Source organism: Pseudozyma flocculosa (genome assembly GCF_000417875.1).
Source record: "Pseudozyma flocculosa PF-1 unplaced genomic scaffold scaffold00027, whole genome shotgun sequence".
Classification (NCBI taxonomy): Eukaryota; Fungi; Basidiomycota; class Ustilaginomycetes; order Ustilaginales; family Ustilaginaceae; genus Pseudozyma; species Pseudozyma flocculosa.
The window spans coordinates 189,415-204,615 of NW_006920895.1; the positions used below are offsets into that span (position 1 = coordinate 189,415).

General features: G+C 62.9%; 6 protein-coding genes across 6 annotated transcripts in view; 1 reads left to right on the forward strand and 5 right to left on the reverse strand.

Moving 5' to 3' along the window:
• Nucleotides 1–753: 753 nt before the first annotated feature.
• On the reverse strand, nucleotides 754–1,403 carry PFL1_06557 (uncharacterized protein; the record flags this gene model as incomplete). Its single annotated transcript, XM_007884100.1, has 4 exons — nucleotides 754–786; nucleotides 946–1,078; nucleotides 1,191–1,206; nucleotides 1,388–1,403. 4 exons carry the CDS (start codon nucleotides 1,401–1,403, stop codon nucleotides 754–756), a joined length of 198 nt encoding a protein of 65 aa, XP_007882291.1.
• Nucleotides 1,404–2,092: 689 nt separating this feature from the next.
• PFL1_06558 (uncharacterized protein) lies at nucleotides 2,093–4,056 on the reverse strand (the record flags this gene model as incomplete). Its single annotated transcript, XM_007884101.1, has 2 exons — nucleotides 2,093–3,870; nucleotides 4,008–4,056. 2 exons carry the CDS (start codon nucleotides 4,054–4,056, stop codon nucleotides 2,093–2,095), a joined length of 1,827 nt encoding a protein of 608 aa, XP_007882292.1.
• A 1,306-nt stretch (nucleotides 4,057–5,362) lies between these two features.
• PFL1_06559 (uncharacterized protein) lies at nucleotides 5,363–6,271 on the reverse strand (the record flags this gene model as incomplete). The annotated part of the gene is made up of 2 exons (XM_007884102.1): nucleotides 5,363–5,655; nucleotides 6,121–6,271. 2 exons carry the CDS (start codon nucleotides 6,269–6,271, stop codon nucleotides 5,363–5,365), a joined length of 444 nt encoding a protein of 147 aa, XP_007882293.1.
• A 1,564-nt stretch (nucleotides 6,272–7,835) lies between these two features.
• Nucleotides 7,836–8,932, forward strand: PFL1_06560 (uncharacterized protein; the record flags this gene model as incomplete). The annotated part of the gene is made up of 2 exons (XM_007884103.1): nucleotides 7,836–7,925; nucleotides 8,360–8,932. The coding sequence occupies 2 exons, from the start codon at nucleotides 7,836–7,838 to the stop codon at nucleotides 8,930–8,932; spliced, it is 663 nt and encodes a 220-aa protein (XP_007882294.1).
• A 2,528-nt stretch (nucleotides 8,933–11,460) lies between these two features.
• PFL1_06561 (uncharacterized protein) lies at nucleotides 11,461–13,249 on the reverse strand (the record flags this gene model as incomplete). The annotated part of the gene is made up of 3 exons (XM_007884104.1): nucleotides 11,461–11,581; nucleotides 11,772–12,363; nucleotides 12,634–13,249. 3 exons carry the CDS (start codon nucleotides 13,247–13,249, stop codon nucleotides 11,461–11,463), a joined length of 1,329 nt encoding a protein of 442 aa, XP_007882295.1.
• A 1,578-nt stretch (nucleotides 13,250–14,827) lies between these two features.
• The window catches only part of PFL1_06562 (uncharacterized protein), a gene marked incomplete at both ends in the record, with an annotated part of 2,073 nt that continues 1,699 nt past the window's right edge, over nucleotides 14,828–15,201 (reverse strand). Inside the window, one exon of the mRNA XM_007884105.1 lies at nucleotides 14,828–15,190. Within this exon, the coding sequence (XP_007882296.1) occupies nucleotides 14,828–15,190 (363 nt within the window). The remainder of the gene's footprint in view (nucleotides 15,191–15,201) is intronic.

A 15,201-nucleotide genomic window follows, 5' to 3' on the forward strand; every position in this document is an offset into this window, starting at 1 on the left:
AGGCGGAGGGCACGGTGGAGGCGGCCATGTCCAGGCGGCGTAGCGCGGCGTGCGGCGGGCGGCAGAGTCGTCGGCCTGGCCGCGGACCGCCGGCAATGATGCGACGAGGTCGAAGGGTGGAACAATCGGCGGGCGTGGCAGACGCGGCAGCAAAGTTGCGCACGGCAGCTCGCCTCCCTTCCGACGGCGCCACCACTTGCAACTTCGCCCTGTCCGCGCACGCAGGTCTGCCATGCGCCCGCAGCCTCCTCGGACGCTGCCGCCACCACAACGATCTTCGACGGGGCTGACGAGGCGGGCGGCCACTCGCTCGCTCCGTCGGTGGCCCATACCTCTCACCTTTCTTTCCTTCCGACCTCGGCGGCTCGTCTCTGGTGGGAATTCGACCGGTGTCTGCCCGAGGATGCAAAAGAAGAGGCGAGGAAAGGGGCCAGCAGCGAGACGGGGAGCGCGGGAGAAGAGGGGCAGAGACGGTGGCACAGAAGAGGATCGGATCGGCGAGCCTGCCATGCCACGGCGCGGCGGTGACTTGGTCCGTCCTCTGCGTGTCCCTCGTCTTTCTTTTCTCTCGCGCGCGCCCACCGCAGCTCCCCCCAAATCTGCTCTCGTTGAAGATCAACCGCGACGGATGTGTGGCTGTGCTGTGCTGTGCTGTGTGCGTGTGCGCCGCTTTTCGAGGGTGTGACGAGAGAAGACGAGGGTATCTATGACGGGAAGGGGCGAAGCGAAACGAGGTCCGCAGCGACGGGCTGCCTAGCCTTCGAGGGTGTAGGTGTTCTTCTCGAGCTGCGAGGGACGGTTGTAGAAGGGTGTGGAAGGCGGAAAGACAATAGAGACAGAGGCGATGAGCGGTGTACAAAAGACCAGAGGGGTGGGAGAAGTCGGACGACGACGGTCACGACGACAGGTGCCGAGGACGAGGAGGAGGGGCAGGAGCGTGCGTACCTCTGATTCGAGTTCGGTGCGCATCCACTCGACCTTGTCGGGCGAGACGAGGAGGTGCGTCTCGTCGAGATCCATGATGATGAAGCGCATCCGCTCGTCGAGCGTGAGCAGCAGCTGTTTCGCTGCTGGATCACTGCGGTGCCGTTGTTGTCGTCGTTGTCGTTGGGGAGGGGGATTTGAGGGTTAGTAAGAATGGCCTGGGAGGGTACGATTTGACCGTAAGGTGTGGTGTCGGCGGGACGTACCAGGTTAGGAGCATACCTGGATCGTTTCGTCAAGACGGTATGGTAGAGCCGAAGTGAAGGGATGGACAGGAGAAGAAAGGGCGTTTGATCAGTCCGCTTCTCATTGTCGTTGTCTGGGCTCCCTGGGCCATCTCTCGACCTGAACGCGACGGAGGGGTAGGCTGTACTTGGTCAGGGACGCTCGCGAGCGCACTCACCCTTGATGGCCTTCATCCTGGCGCTCATCCAATCCAGACAATGGACTCGAAGAGAGGAGTCAGTCGTCGATGAGGTTGTGTCAAGTCTTCGATTGGTGGCGCGGGGCGATGCGGCGGAGATGATGGTGGTGGTGGTGGCGGTGACAAGTGGGGCAAGAGGCAAGAAACAGGCATGAGGTTGCCGCCCGCTGCTGGCGGCCTTGGCTTCCTGGCCTGGCCTGGCCTGGCCAAACCGCAGCCGTGTGGAGGGGCCGATCCCCGTAGATGGCCAATACAAATTGAGAGCTCGACCGGCCTTGAAATCTTTCCTAGTGGCAATTAGAGCCAGGCCTGGCCTGGCCTGGCCAGTCGAAGGCGGGCTCAGCCACACAAGAGAGCGAGGGACAGTCATTGCAAATCGGGCAGGGTGCCTGGAACGACGTCGCGACGGACGCCTTTTGGAGGGGTTTTCAATGGCATAGCGGACGTGTGCTAGAGTGCAAATGTACAACGGGTAGGGAGGAATGGCATGCATGGACGACGAGGGGCTTAGGCTGCGCGCGCGTGTGCATGATGCCTGAAAGGCAGGCGGGCGGGCAGAGCCGAGGGAGCGACGGACGTGCACGTCGTAGGACGACGACGACAGCGACGACAACGACGCCGGATCCCTAGAGACAGGAGTATGTTGCGGTGGAGGATGCAGGAGCAAAGGCTGGGGCGACAGTCCTAGTCCTCGAGGAAGAAGTAGTTGCCCTCGGCCTTCTGCTCCTTGTCCTTGATCGAGTTGAGCTTGTTGACGCGCGGGCGGTAGTTGGTCGGGTCGCGGCGCATCGACACCTCGAGCGTGGCCAGGAACGAGTTCATGCCGGTGAGGAGCGACTCGGGGCGCTTGGCCGTCGCCTTGACCGAGGGCTGTCCCTCGTAGACAATGACCTTGTCGGCTAGGTAGGTGGCCATGATGATGTCGTGCTCGATGATCATGGCCGTCTTCTTGGAGTGGATAATGAAGCGCTTGATGACGCGCGACGCAATGATACGCTGCTCCGAGTCGAGGTACGCCGATGGCTCGTCGATCAGGTAGATGTCGGCGGGCTTGCCGAGCGCCAGGACCAGGGCGACACGCTGCAGCTCTCCGCCCGACAGCGTCTGGACCTCCTGGTCGATGATGTTGTCGAGACTCATGGGCTTGACGACGTCGGTCTGGAACTGCGGGTGCATAAAGGCGGCCTTGATCTGCTTGAGCAGCAGCATCCGCACCGTGCCGGTAAACTTGGGCGCGATCGTCTGCGGCTTGAGCGACACGTTGAGCTGCGGCGGCTTCTCGGCGCCCGCGTCGGGCTCGAGCTTGCCGGCGAGCATCTTGACAAACGTCGTCTTGCCCGTGCCGTTCTCGCCGAGGAAGACGATGATCTCCGAGTCGGAAAACTCGCCGCCCTCGATGGTGAGGTGGAAGCCGCCCAGCGTCTTGGTCATGGGCGGGCACGTGTACTTTGGCGTGCGCTCCTTGACCTCCTCCTCGGCCGTCTCCGAGATCTTGAAGGTGAGCGAATCCTGGCGGAACCGCATGTTTTCGGCGGGGATGAAGCCGTCGAGGAAGATGTTGATGCCGTCGCGCACGGGCGAGGGGACGGTGACGACGCCGTAGACCGAGGGGACGCCGTAGAGGCAGCAGATAAAGTCGGAGAGGTAGTCGAGCACCGACAGGTCGTGCTCGACGCAGATGACGTACGTGTCCGAGTCGAGCAGCGAGCGGATAATCTTGGCCGCGTTGAGACGCTGCTTGACGTCGAGGTACGACGACGGCTCGTCAAACATGTACATGTTGGCCTTCTGGATGCACGACATGCCGATGGCGAAGCGCTGCAGCTCTCCACCCGAGAGGTTCTGGACGTCGCGGTCGAGGACCTCCTTGAGGTCGAGGACGTCGACGATCTCGTCCTTGTTGGTGCGCTCCAGCTTGCCCTCGAGCAGCTCGTTGACCGTCGCCTTGCCCTTGATGGCGCGCGGGATGTGGTCGACGTACTGCGGCTTGATCAGCGCCTTGATGTTGTCCTCGAGCACCTTGGTGAAGAAGTTCTGCAGCTCGTTGCCGCGGAAGTACTTGAGGATCTCCTGCCAGTCGGGCGGGTCGTCGTAGCGGCCCAGGTTGGGCTTCTGCTTGCCTGCCAGGATCTTGAGCGCCGTCGACTTGCCGATACCGTTGGTCCCCACCAGTCCCAGCACCTGGCCCGCGCGCGGCACGGGAAGGCGGTGCAGCTTGAAGCTGTTGGCGCTGTACCGGTGCGTCGTCTCGGCCTCGAGGTTGGTCGGCAGCTTGATGATGTTGATCGCCTCAAAGGGGCACTTCTTGGGGCAGATACCGCAGCCAATGCAGAGCGACTCGGAGATGAAGGCAATCTTGCTCGTCGGCGTCACCTCGATACACAGCCGCCCCATGCGCACCACGGGGCACGACTTCTTGCATTCCTGCCGGCACTTTTTCGGCTTGCACTTGTCCGAGTTGACTGTGGCGGGGCGGAGGTCAGGGCAGCAGGGAGCATCGGTCAGCGCGGGTGTTTGATGGGGTCTCGAGCGAGGCGAGACCAGGGCGTGCGGCGAGCTGCCAGTGTTGGCGCCGGCGGCGTCGGCAAGTCGCACTTACCAATGGCAATACGGGTCTCCTTCTGCTGCGCGTTCGGGTTCGCCGGCATGATGGGCGGATGTGTGCGGGGGGTGAAGGGGCGGAAAGGGATCGTAAGGCTGAAGGCAGATCCAGGTGCGGCGACTCCGGGAGGTGCGAGGGCGGTCGGGCGAGGTTCCTGGCTGACTGGAAGGCCTGGCTAAGTGGCGGTCAGGCGAGGGCCGGCGAGATCCGCAACGACGAGCGGAGTGGCGGCAGGTGGCGGCGGCGTCGACGGTTGCGACACTGAAGAGCAACGAGCGGAAGGGTTGGGGGTCGAGGCGGCGATGTTTAGGGTGATGGAAGACGGAAGTCAAGGTGTCGGTGGCGATGTCAGCCTCGTCAAATGGCCCCTCGACCCAACCAGCAAGCGGCGAGCTCAGCGCGCCCGCGTTGCCAGCCTGCCAGTCAGCCCGCCAGCCAGGCCGTCCTCGTCTGGCAGGCCCGTCGACCCTGCCCTGGCCCCGCGCCCGTCTGCCTGGAAGAAAAAATTGAGGTCCGAGCCCGATCTCCGGACCCTGGGCCCGATGTCAAGCAGCGCCCATCTCGATACCGCCGCATTTCTAATCAGCCGCCAGCGCTTCGCCGGTAGCTATACAAGCAACTTTCGCCCTCGGTGACATCATCGGACACTTTGGCCGAGTGGTCAAGGCGTATCCCTGCTACCGTACGAGACAGGATATCCGTTTCCGCGGGCGTGAGTTCGAATCTCACAGGTGTCGAACACTTTCCGGTAGCACGCCTGAGATGGCGGACCGTCCAGATTTCACCTTTTGCCATTCCGGGAGAGGGTTCTACCCTAGCTTTTATTGCAGCCGAATTCGGTGCTGGAAAGTGTTTTGACGGCGCTGGGAGGTGCAGGTACATAGTTAGACGGTGCCTTTAGCTGCAAAGCCAAGACTAGAGGCTGTCAGGGGTGGTGGCTCAGATGGCCTCACGACGGAACGGGACAAAGTAGTAGTGATCTACGTGCGCCATCGCCGCCTTCTGTCTCTCTGTTCGTCACACGCTCAGTCGGGTCGCACTCGGTCGTTCGCGCTCAGCGTGAATGTGTGTGCGTGTGCGTGTTGTTATTTTTGGGGGTCGGCTTGGGAGGGCGAGGGGACAAGGAGGGGCCCAACCCGCCCCGCCAAGCCCGGCAGTACGTACGCGCGCGAGTGCCGGTAGCGTGTGTGCTCTCAAGACGGGAAGCAAGGAAGCGCAGCGTAGTGTGTGTGTGTGTGTGTGCCTAGAGTGCGTGTGCGCAGCGGGGCGTGCTGGTCATAGTACAAGGAAACGGGTGTGAGGGACAAGCAGGAGACGAGGATGGAAGAGGACGGTAGTGCCGGTCCTCCTTTTTACGCGACGAGCTTGACGACACCACCGGCCTTCTTGATCTTCTGCTCGGCGCGCTCCGAGACCCATCGCGCCTTGACGATGCAGGGAAGGGCGGGGAGGCGGCCCTTGCCGAGGACCTTGGCGTAGCCGGCGGCGAGCGTGTCAATGACGGGGACCTCGGTGCTCTCGGCGGTCAGGCCCTTGCGCTGCTCGGCGGGGACGAGCGTCCAGAGCTTGTCGAGGTTGAGGACGGGCTTCCACTGCATGTTGCGGGTGAGGTGGAAGCGGCGCATACCGACCTTACCGAAGTAACCTGTGGGTTGAAAGAAGTGGCGAATGCCAGGGTGGGTCAGTGATGCGGCTCACGAGAGGGCACGGTTTGGCGGCCGTCATTCTGTGCTCGTCCGGCATCCCTGACTGCCTAGAGTCGAGACACGCCGTCCCATGCCGTCGACGGGCGAGCTCTCGGGCAGTTCAGCCGCTGTCCCTCCGCCGGGGTGCAGCCACTCCAGCCACGAGGGGAGAGTCCCATCTGCCACCTCGTTGCCTCCTCAGCATGCCAAGCCGGCGCAGTCCGGGCAAAGGCGGTGACAGCGTCGGCAGACACCGTAGCTCGGAAGTGATATCGCCGGCCGATCCATCGTGCCCGCATGGGACGGCCGATTCAATCGCCGTCCTGGCCGTTGTCCTCCTCTTTTCGCCCGCCGTACGTCCCATCGCTCGCCGCGCCTTTCATTCCTTCGGATCTCGAACCAGGTCACCCGCTCTGGACACTAACCGGGGTGGTACTTGTCCATGTTGGTGCGGTGGTGGTGCTGACCACCGGCGAGACCACGACCTCCGGGATGCTTGCGATGCTTTCCGACACGACCGTGACCGGCCGAGACGTGGCCACGGTGCTTCCTGGTCTTGCTGAGGTGGGTCGGCATCTGTGCGATCACAGAGTGTGGCGAGTACAAGGACAGAGGCGTCGGAGGAGCGGGAAGTTCGAGGGCGAAAAGATCACACGCGGATGGAAGAAGGAAGTCGCAAAGAAGGCGTGGCAGTCGAGGGTAGTAGGGTCGAAGGAGGGAAAAGTTCACAAAAGCAAACGAAGTCAGCGGTTTCATTCCCGGGCAAACGACCTCCTCTCTCGGCCGCTCCGCTTCGAGCAGCTGCCGCTGCGCCAAATCAGCGCCGTGCTCGTATGGTTGCGCTAATCCCTTGGTCTCTCTGGTCGCGGCGGTTCGGATCCTTTCGAGGTTCTAGAGTCGTGGATCCCGGAGGTTCAGACGCAGCCTTGTGGCTCGAGACCTGAGCCGTACGTCGTGTGTCGCATCTCGTCCGATGCATTTTCGAAGAGCTGGTCGTCCAGCATTCGGCGGCGGCACGGGCGGTCCGAGAGAGACCGAGGGACTGCGGGACACCGAGCGGCGATAATTGAACAGCAGTTGGCGAGCGGTGGCGAGCGGGCGATGGCGACCGTCGTTTCGTCGATGTCGGCGAGGGGTCGTAGCGTCGTCGGCAGCATTACTAACCTTGACGGTATGTTGTTCTGTGGGTGAGGGTACCTGGTGAGAAGGTAGGAGGAGCGGGATCGACTAGGCGTGCTCGCCTTGGCGCGGCCCCGCCCGCCCAGCCTGCCTCGCCTCGGCCTCATCTGGCTGGCGGGCGGGCGAGATGGGCTGGCTGGCCTTTGCTGGCGGGCGGGGGCGCCGCTCCCTTGGGCCAGCCTCGATACCCTTGGCCAGCCTGGCGGAGCTGGATCGAATTTCGAAAATCGCGGGACCGGGGCGACGGCGAGGGTGGAGCCTGAGAAAATTTCGGCCGAGGGATGGGACCACGCACGTGATCCAGGCCACGCTGGCCAGGCAACGCCGGAGTTAAGGCCGAGGCTGCTCAGTCGGAAGCGGGCCGCCAGATCGAACCAGGCACGGCAAGGACAGCCAACGCTGGCGGCGTCGAGCCTGGGCAGCGAGAGCGGCCCGGCTGCTGGGCGCGCAGGACGCAGGCGGCGGTGAGCAGCCTCGGGCGCCACAGCCAGGCCGAGCTCGTCGTTCCCGCCTGCTGGTCACACCTGCTACCACCCACCATCCCCCCCTTGTCACCCTCAAGAAAAGGTAAGTGTTGCCTCGTCGGCCCGTGGAGCGAAGTGGCAGCAGCATCGACATCGGCATCGGCATCAGCACCATCCATCGACGACCGTCCACGGCGATACCGACTGCGACTGCGCCACCAGCGTCGAGCGAATCTCCATTTGTCCAGCCACTTCCCGAGTCACCTGCCACGCCACGAGTCACCGCACGGCCGGAGATATCGACAATCAGCGGAACAGCCAGCCAGCCAGCCTCTCTCCTTGCAGGAAATCGAAAGCTCAGTCCGCTGACTCCCTCTCGTCGGCCCTTGCCTGATCTTAAACCACCACTCCCTGTCGCCACTTTTGCTCTTCACCTCCGACTACCACCTCATCCGCCCAACCCTACACCTGCCATCTCTCGCCTTTAGTTATTCAAAATGGGACGTCGCCCGGCTCGCTGCTACCGCTACTGCAAGAACAAGCCGTTCCCCAAGTCGAGGTACAACCGTGGTGTCCCCGACCCGAAGGTGCGTTCAGGCAGAGGCGTATGATGACAGATTGGCCAGTGGCAATGGTGGAAGGACAAGCTGGCCTTTCGACAGAAGTGGAAGACAGGGCGGGCAGAAGACAGGGCGGGGCAGAAGTCGGAGGATGGAGCGCAGGTGGACCGGAGATGCGCATCGTTGCTGGACGGCCGCCCGTTCTCATGACGATCGCGTTGGACATCCAGTGTCGTCGTGGTTGTTGAGGCTGGTCGAGGAGCGATGTTCCGGGCCTATCTCCGGTAGCACCTGGGGAGGAATGGGCGCCTTGCGGCAGCGAGGGCATCGCCGCGAGGGACGGGCCCGGGGAGCATACGGAGACTTCTCGCCATGCCTGGCCGCGACCGCGTGCTGACCGCCTGTATCGCCACCGCCGCCACCTCGCTCGCTCGCCCGCCCGACGCGATCCGACCCCGCAGATCCGCATCTTCGACCTGGGACGCAAGAAGGCCTCGGTCGACGACTTCCCCTTCTGCGCCCACCTGGTCTGCGATGAGCACCAGCAGATTACCTCGGAGGCGCTAGAGGCCGCCCGTATCTGTGCCAACAAGTACATCACCAAGACGTCGGGCAAGGACTCGTTCCACCTGCGCGTCCGCGTCCACCCGCACCACGTCATCCGCATCAACAAGATGCTTTCGTGCGCCGGTGCCGATAGGCTCCAGACCGGCATGCGCGGTGCCTACGGCAAGCCCTACGACACCGTCGCCCGCGTCGACATTGGCCAGATCCTCCTCTCGGTCCGCACCCGTGACTCGAACAAGGCCGTCGTCCTCGAGGCGCTCCGACGATCGCGATACAAGTTCGCCGGTCGCCAGAAGATCATCATCTCCAAGAAGTGGGGCTTCACCAACATGAACCGCGAGCAGTACCAGACCGCCAAGGACCAGAACCGCATCCTCAAGGACGGCTGCTACCTCCAGTACGTCGCCCCCAAGGGCCCCCTCGAGGACAACCTCCGCCTCCAGGCCCGCATCGCCGCCCAGAAGTAAGCAGGCAGAGGCGCCCTGTGCGCAGCGTGCTGTGGGTTCACCCGATCCGCCGCCGCCGCCGCGCGCATCCCCCCCCTCGGCCTCCCTTGTCTTTCGTGCAATGCATGCGTTCCCGTGTCCTCTTCGTTGCTCCGGTCGTCGTCTACGTCATCGTCGTCGTCGGGGGCAGCCCCGTCTGTGGTCGATCCAGGTGCGGTCGTAGATCGCTGCGTCGAGGCGAGCAAGGTTGTTGTGGCCGAGTGGGCAGCAGTGTTATCCTCCAGTTGGCAGGTTCGCGGGGGTGCAGCGTGGGCGTACGGCGTTGAAGTGATCAAACGAGCCCTCGGGCGCACGGAGGCCGTCGGCGCTCAGCTGAGCCGCAGGAGATCGAGTGGCCACCGACCTGCAGGCCTCGCTCGCGCCGCGTCGACCGTGTTGCACTCTGACGAGGCCTCGATGGGCTTCCCCCGCACTTTCCGCTGAAGCTGACCTCGTCCCCAAACCACCACCTCGAAGGCGTCGACGCGTTTTTCACTGCGCGATGCCGCTGGAAATAACAGTCGCGCGGCTCCGTCCACGGCAGTGCCTGGCCCGTCCACTCACACTGACCACTCTCGTACCACCAAGCTCCTCCCTCGACCGTGCATGCTCTCCGCATCCGCAAAAGCTGCTCCTCAGACGGCGCCGCGCTTGCAACTAAAAAAAAATAAATCAATAAGGAAAACACCTGGCGACCGATGGCCAGGCCGAAGTCCAACGCCACCACCCTCCCCTCGACGTCCTCACAATGGCGAGAAGGGATCGTCCGCCACATTCAGGGCGCGCTCGCACGTCGTCGCCCCCCCGTCGCCCTCGAAAAATCGCAAAAGTCTCACTGAAATCGCGGGAAAAAAGAGAAAAAGAATCGTCCGCCTCGTACGAGGCGTGCTAAATGATTAGAGGTGCTGCGACACCTGTGAGATTCGAACTCACGCCTGATTTCTCAGATATCCTTAGCAGGGATACGCCTTGACCACTCGGCCAAAGTGTCAGATGATGTAAGACGATGAATCTTATAGAAATAAGTAATGTCTGGAAATTTATGGGATTTTCGTAGCCACCGGACACATTGGCGCGTCTTTCCTTGTTCATCATGAAGACAACATCATCAACGTCATCATGACAACATCATCAAGAGAGTGCCTCTGTGCTGATGCAGGGGCTGTTTGTCTATGACAAGGATATTGGGCTGGTGTCAGCTGTTTTTTTCCAGCACAACATGGCAGATGAACTTGGCAGCACGTTTCAGCTCTTGCACAGCAACCATAGTCCTCAACCATGTGCATTCTGCAGTGAACATGAGCAAGCAATGTTACCTCAGCACTACTTGCAAGCTGCCCATCTTGACCAGTTCTTACAGCAAGAGCTCCCATGCCAACAGCCTCATCCCAAAGTCCAATGCAAGGTTCTGGCACTATGCAGGCCTTGTGGTCAGCGCCCTTGTCAGGATGGCGGCAAAGCGGGCCCGCGACGATGCCACCAAGACCGGAGGCCGGAACAAGAGGTGGGAGAACCCCAAGATGGCAGAGGTGGACCGGCAAGCCGACAACCATGTCCAGCACCTTGTTGACAACATGAAGGAGATTGTGGACCAGCTCAACCAGCTGGTCCTGGTCAAGTGCACAATGTGCGGCTGCAAAAGAATCAAGCCGGCGGTCAGCCATGCACAAGACCTGCATTGGCAGGGGAAGGATCAACTTGCAAGCCAGATCGAAGGACTCGTAATCAAATTCCAAAGCCTCAAGACCAAGAAGGAAAAGCAGAGGCGGGAGGAGAGGTGCTGGCTCCAAGACATCTACAAAAAGACCAAGCACCAAGACATTGTAAGAGCTGCTCCAAGGCATGTCCTTTGTGTACAAGGGGTGGTCTGTGCAACAGTCATGAGCAGCTGACACATGTAGCAATGTGTCTGCATCAACCTCATCAAGGTGATGGTATGCTGTTGCAAGAACACAGCCAGTCATCTGGACAGTTTCTGGCACTCCAGCCTGTCTCTAGCTTGCCTCTCTGAGTTACCCTTGCTCTACCCAAGCCTGGTGATGCACTGCTGCCTTGACTGCACTCTGCACAGTGGTTGTGGGAGACACAGGCATGACACAGCCTCAGACATCAGCATGCTTCATCTGCAACAAGACTACTGCTTCATTGATCTGCTGCGCTGCTCCCTCTACTTCTTGTGTGCATCACTTCATCCGCTCCATCCTGCAGCCTTGAAAGAGCAGTCGGACAGACTGACACAGACTCAATCTTGAGGCCTCGAGCATTCACACACAAAGTCGCTGCTTGTTCATCAACCCGCAGCTTTCGAGCACCGTCGATTGCAGCAGCGGTCGGTCGCCCGCAGCGAGTAAAAGTCCTCACCAGGCCGAGGGCAGGCTGACAGCGAGACTCGACAGGCACAGGCACAGGCACAGGTAGGTACAGGCACAAGCAGAGGGACAAGCACAGACACGAAGAAGCAAGTCAAAAGCGCGCATCGAATTCGCTAGCTACGTTGTGCTGGAGTGTTTCTACTGGAGCACCTTGGGCGCGGCGTCGCCCTGCGTGAAACCGTCGAGTGCGGCGTAGACGGCGTTCGGCTCGGCCTCCTCAATCCTGAGGAGCTCATTGAGCTTGCAGGTACGTTCCGCTCTGCGAAAATGCGATTTTTGAGCCCGAAAAAGCGTTCAGAAGGGCAAGGGGGAGCGTGTCAGTAACGTGTGCGCGGCGGGGCGGGACGGTGGACAAGGGTCGGGGGCCGGGGAGGGGTGGTGCAGGGCCAAGGCTGACGTGCGAGAGGGTGGAGGGTGGCCGACGCGGGGGACAGGCAGCTGGTACTCACCGGCAGGGGGCGCCGGTCTTGATGATTCCGGTGCGGAGGCCGACGACGAGGTCTGCGATGGAGGTGTCCTCGGTCTCTCCGGAGCGGTGGGAGACCATGACGGCCCAGTTGTCGGACTGGGAGAGCTGGGCGGCCTGGATCGACTCGGAGATGGTGCCGATCTGGTTGATCTTGAGGAGGAGGCCGTTGCAGGCCTTCTTCTCGATGGCCGTCTTGATGCGGAGCGGGTTGGTGACGGTGAGGTCGTCGCCAATGATGGTGACGCCGGCGTTGGCGCGGAGGTGGGACCAGGCCTCCCAGTCGTCCTGGTCAAAGGGGTCCTCGATCGACGCAATGGGGTACTGCTTGATGAAGCCGAGGTAGACGTCGGCGAGCTCCTTGCCCGAGAGCCACTTGGAGGGGTCCGAGTTGGGGTTCTTGAAGTCGAGGTCGTACTTGCCCTCCTTGTAGAACTCGGACGAGGCGACGTCGAGCGAGATGTGCACCTTGCCCTCGTAGCCGGCCTTGCTGATGGCCTCGCTGAGGATCTCGAGGGCCTCGTCGGCCGAGCCGACGTTGGGGGCGAAGCCGCCCTCGTCACCGACGTTGGTGGCTGGCGCAGCCGAGCGCAGCGAGGCGGAGCGAGGCGGACAGGAGCGCAGCGGAGCGAAGCGAGGCGAAACGAGGCGAGGCGGACAGGAGCAAAGGGAAGCGGCGCGAGGCGGGTTGGACAGGAGCAAAGGGAAGCGGCGCGGAGCCAGGTTCATGAGAGCAGGGCGAGCGAGTGTCGAAGTCAGCGCCCGTGTCCGCGAGCGAGCTGTCGTGCTACACCTCGCATGGCATCGTCAGATCCCCACGTGCCTCCCAGCAGCCGCGCACTCACCGTCGATGCCGTACTTGGCCTGGATGACCTTCTTGAGAGTGTGGTAGACCTCGGTGCCGATCTTGATCGACTCGGTAAACGACTTGGCGCCGGTGGGGACAATCATGAACTCCTGGAAGGCGAGGGCGTTGCCGGCGTGGGAGCCGCCGTTGATGACGTTCATGGCGGGGGCGGGGAGGACGTAGGGCTTCTTGGTTCCGGCGAGCTCGGCGAGGTAGGCGTAGAGGGGGAGGCCCTTTTCGCCGGCGCCGGCCTTGGCGATGGCGGTCGAGACGCCGAGGATGGCGTTGGCGCCGAGCTTGCCCTTGTTGGGGGAGCCGTCGAGCTTGATGAGGAAGTCGTCGACCTCCTTCTGGCTGGTGACGGCGATGGCGGCCTTGATGAGCTCCGGGCCGATGACGTTGTTGACGTTGTCAATGGCCTTCTGGACGCCCTTGCCGACCCAGTTGGCCTTGTCGCCGTCGCGCAGCTCGACGGCCTCGTGGATGCCCGTCGAGGCGCCCGAGGGGACGGCGGCGCGGAAGAGGCCCTTGGCCGTCGTCACATCGACCTCGACCGTGGGGTTACCACGCGAGTCGATGATCATGCGGGCGTGCACCTTCTGAACGGTAGACATGGTGAGCAGCGGTGTCCAAAGATTTGGAGGAGGGGGTGTGAGGATGGGTGGGTGTGGGTGAGATGGATGGAGGGAAGAGAGGGGAACGGCGAGGGTCTGCCCAGCCCTGGGCCCGTGTTGATATACACCCTGAGAGGGTTTTTTCTTGCGCACGCACCCTGCCACGGACCTGTGACTCTGCGCTGCGAAAGGCCCACGCCCGCCCCTTCATCGATGGCCCACGGTGCCAGCGTCTCGATGATGGGATGGAGCGGCGGGCGTTTTGGGTGGAGCGCTCGCTTTTCGCTCGGGCCTGTCGTCGTGTGCATCCGTGCGCGGGGGCATGCGTAGGGCTAAGGCATCTTGTCGGGCGTTTGCCTGGCCTGGCCTGGCCCAGGCTGCGTCGGGTCAAGGCCCTAGCCTGTGCAACCTGCTGCTCCGCGCTTGCTTTTTTCCTTGATCTTCCGTGCGCCGCGAGTCAGGCCCGAGTCAAGCCTGGGCCCTCCCAGCGCAGCGCAGGGTTATCGGCGGCGAGATCTGTGCGGCGTGCCCCAAAAACAAAGTTCCGCCGGTCGATCACCTCTAGCTCGTCTAGCCTGCTCGCTGGACTGTCTCATCGATAGGCGCCGCCCAGCGTCGTACAGGGCAGACAGAGAATGCGGGGCCGAGATGGAGGGGGGACGGGACACGGAGCCTCGCACGAGAAGATCCGAAGCGGAGGGAAGCCATCCCGGGCCAGGTTAATGCGGCCTGCCTTGAGGGAGCGTCATCGACCAGAGCTCAGCGTCGACCTAACACGTCTCCACCATCCTGTCCCGTAGCCTCCTGAGTCCTGGTCCTGGTCCTGGTCCTGGTCCTGGTCCTGGCCCGGCCGGGCTCATGCAGGTTCTGGACGGATCATGGCGTGCAGCAACGCCAGGAGGGTACGGTGTGCGGGGAAGGGCCGGTCCCGGTTCTCCCCTTTCGGAAGGGCTAGGAAAGCAGGGTCAAACGAGGGCCACGGCAGGCGTGACCGGCTACGGTACGGAATCGCGATCGGCTTTCACGCCCTACGACCCCTCGGACGCAGCGGACAACCGATCGAGGCTCTGCCTGCGCTGCTTGACGAACGCAGCGGGCAGGCTGGGTCGGTCGGTGGAGCACACACGAGCAGGCTGGCAACGCCGTCCGTCGCCGGATGTCTCCGCGGTACGGAATCTTCCGTGCCCCGCCGTCGCTCCATCGGCGTCGGCGGGCGGGCGGGCGGGCGGTCGATCCCGAGCCCCTTTGGCCCGATCCGCTGCGTCAATGCCAGCCACCAACACGGCAACACCTGCGCACACACAGAGGCCGGCGCGATCCATGACGAGGAGGTGATCCTTTTCTATTGCCGCCCATCTCGAGGAGCGGGCGGGACCATTAGCGAGTGGGCCAGGTGACGACAGCGAGCAACGAGCATACCCGGGCAGTGCAGGGCAGAGCAAGGCGGGATCGAGCAGAGTCTAAGAGAGAGGGATCGCGCGCGAGAGAGAGAGAGAGAGGAGGGGCAAGGAGGGATAGTAATACAACAGTCGCACAGTAGAGGGAAGGAGGGGTATCGAGTCCGAGCAACGACGCCGCTCAGAGCGCCCGCCACGGCGCGTCGTCCTGGTGGCCCGCCTGCACCGGGCTGCGGTACCGGCTGGGCGGGCTGAGCGACGACGGCGGCACCGTGACCGGCTCAAAGGCCGTCTCGCCGTGCATAAAGCTGTTCCACGCCGTCGGGTACGGGCTTTCGGGCGTCTGCGGCACCCACGGGCTGCTTGCCGCCGCCGCCGCCGCCGCCACGGGGGGGAGCCGGCCATCGAGGCTGGGCGAGCTCTGCTTCGACGAGAGGGCCGTGTCGGCCGCCGCTCGGCCGGTGCGGCCGTCCTTGCTGCGCTGCCTACGCATCTCCATGGCGTCCGGGTCGGCCAGGTCGCTCGAGTAGCGGTTGGAGCCGTGCTCGTTCCAGC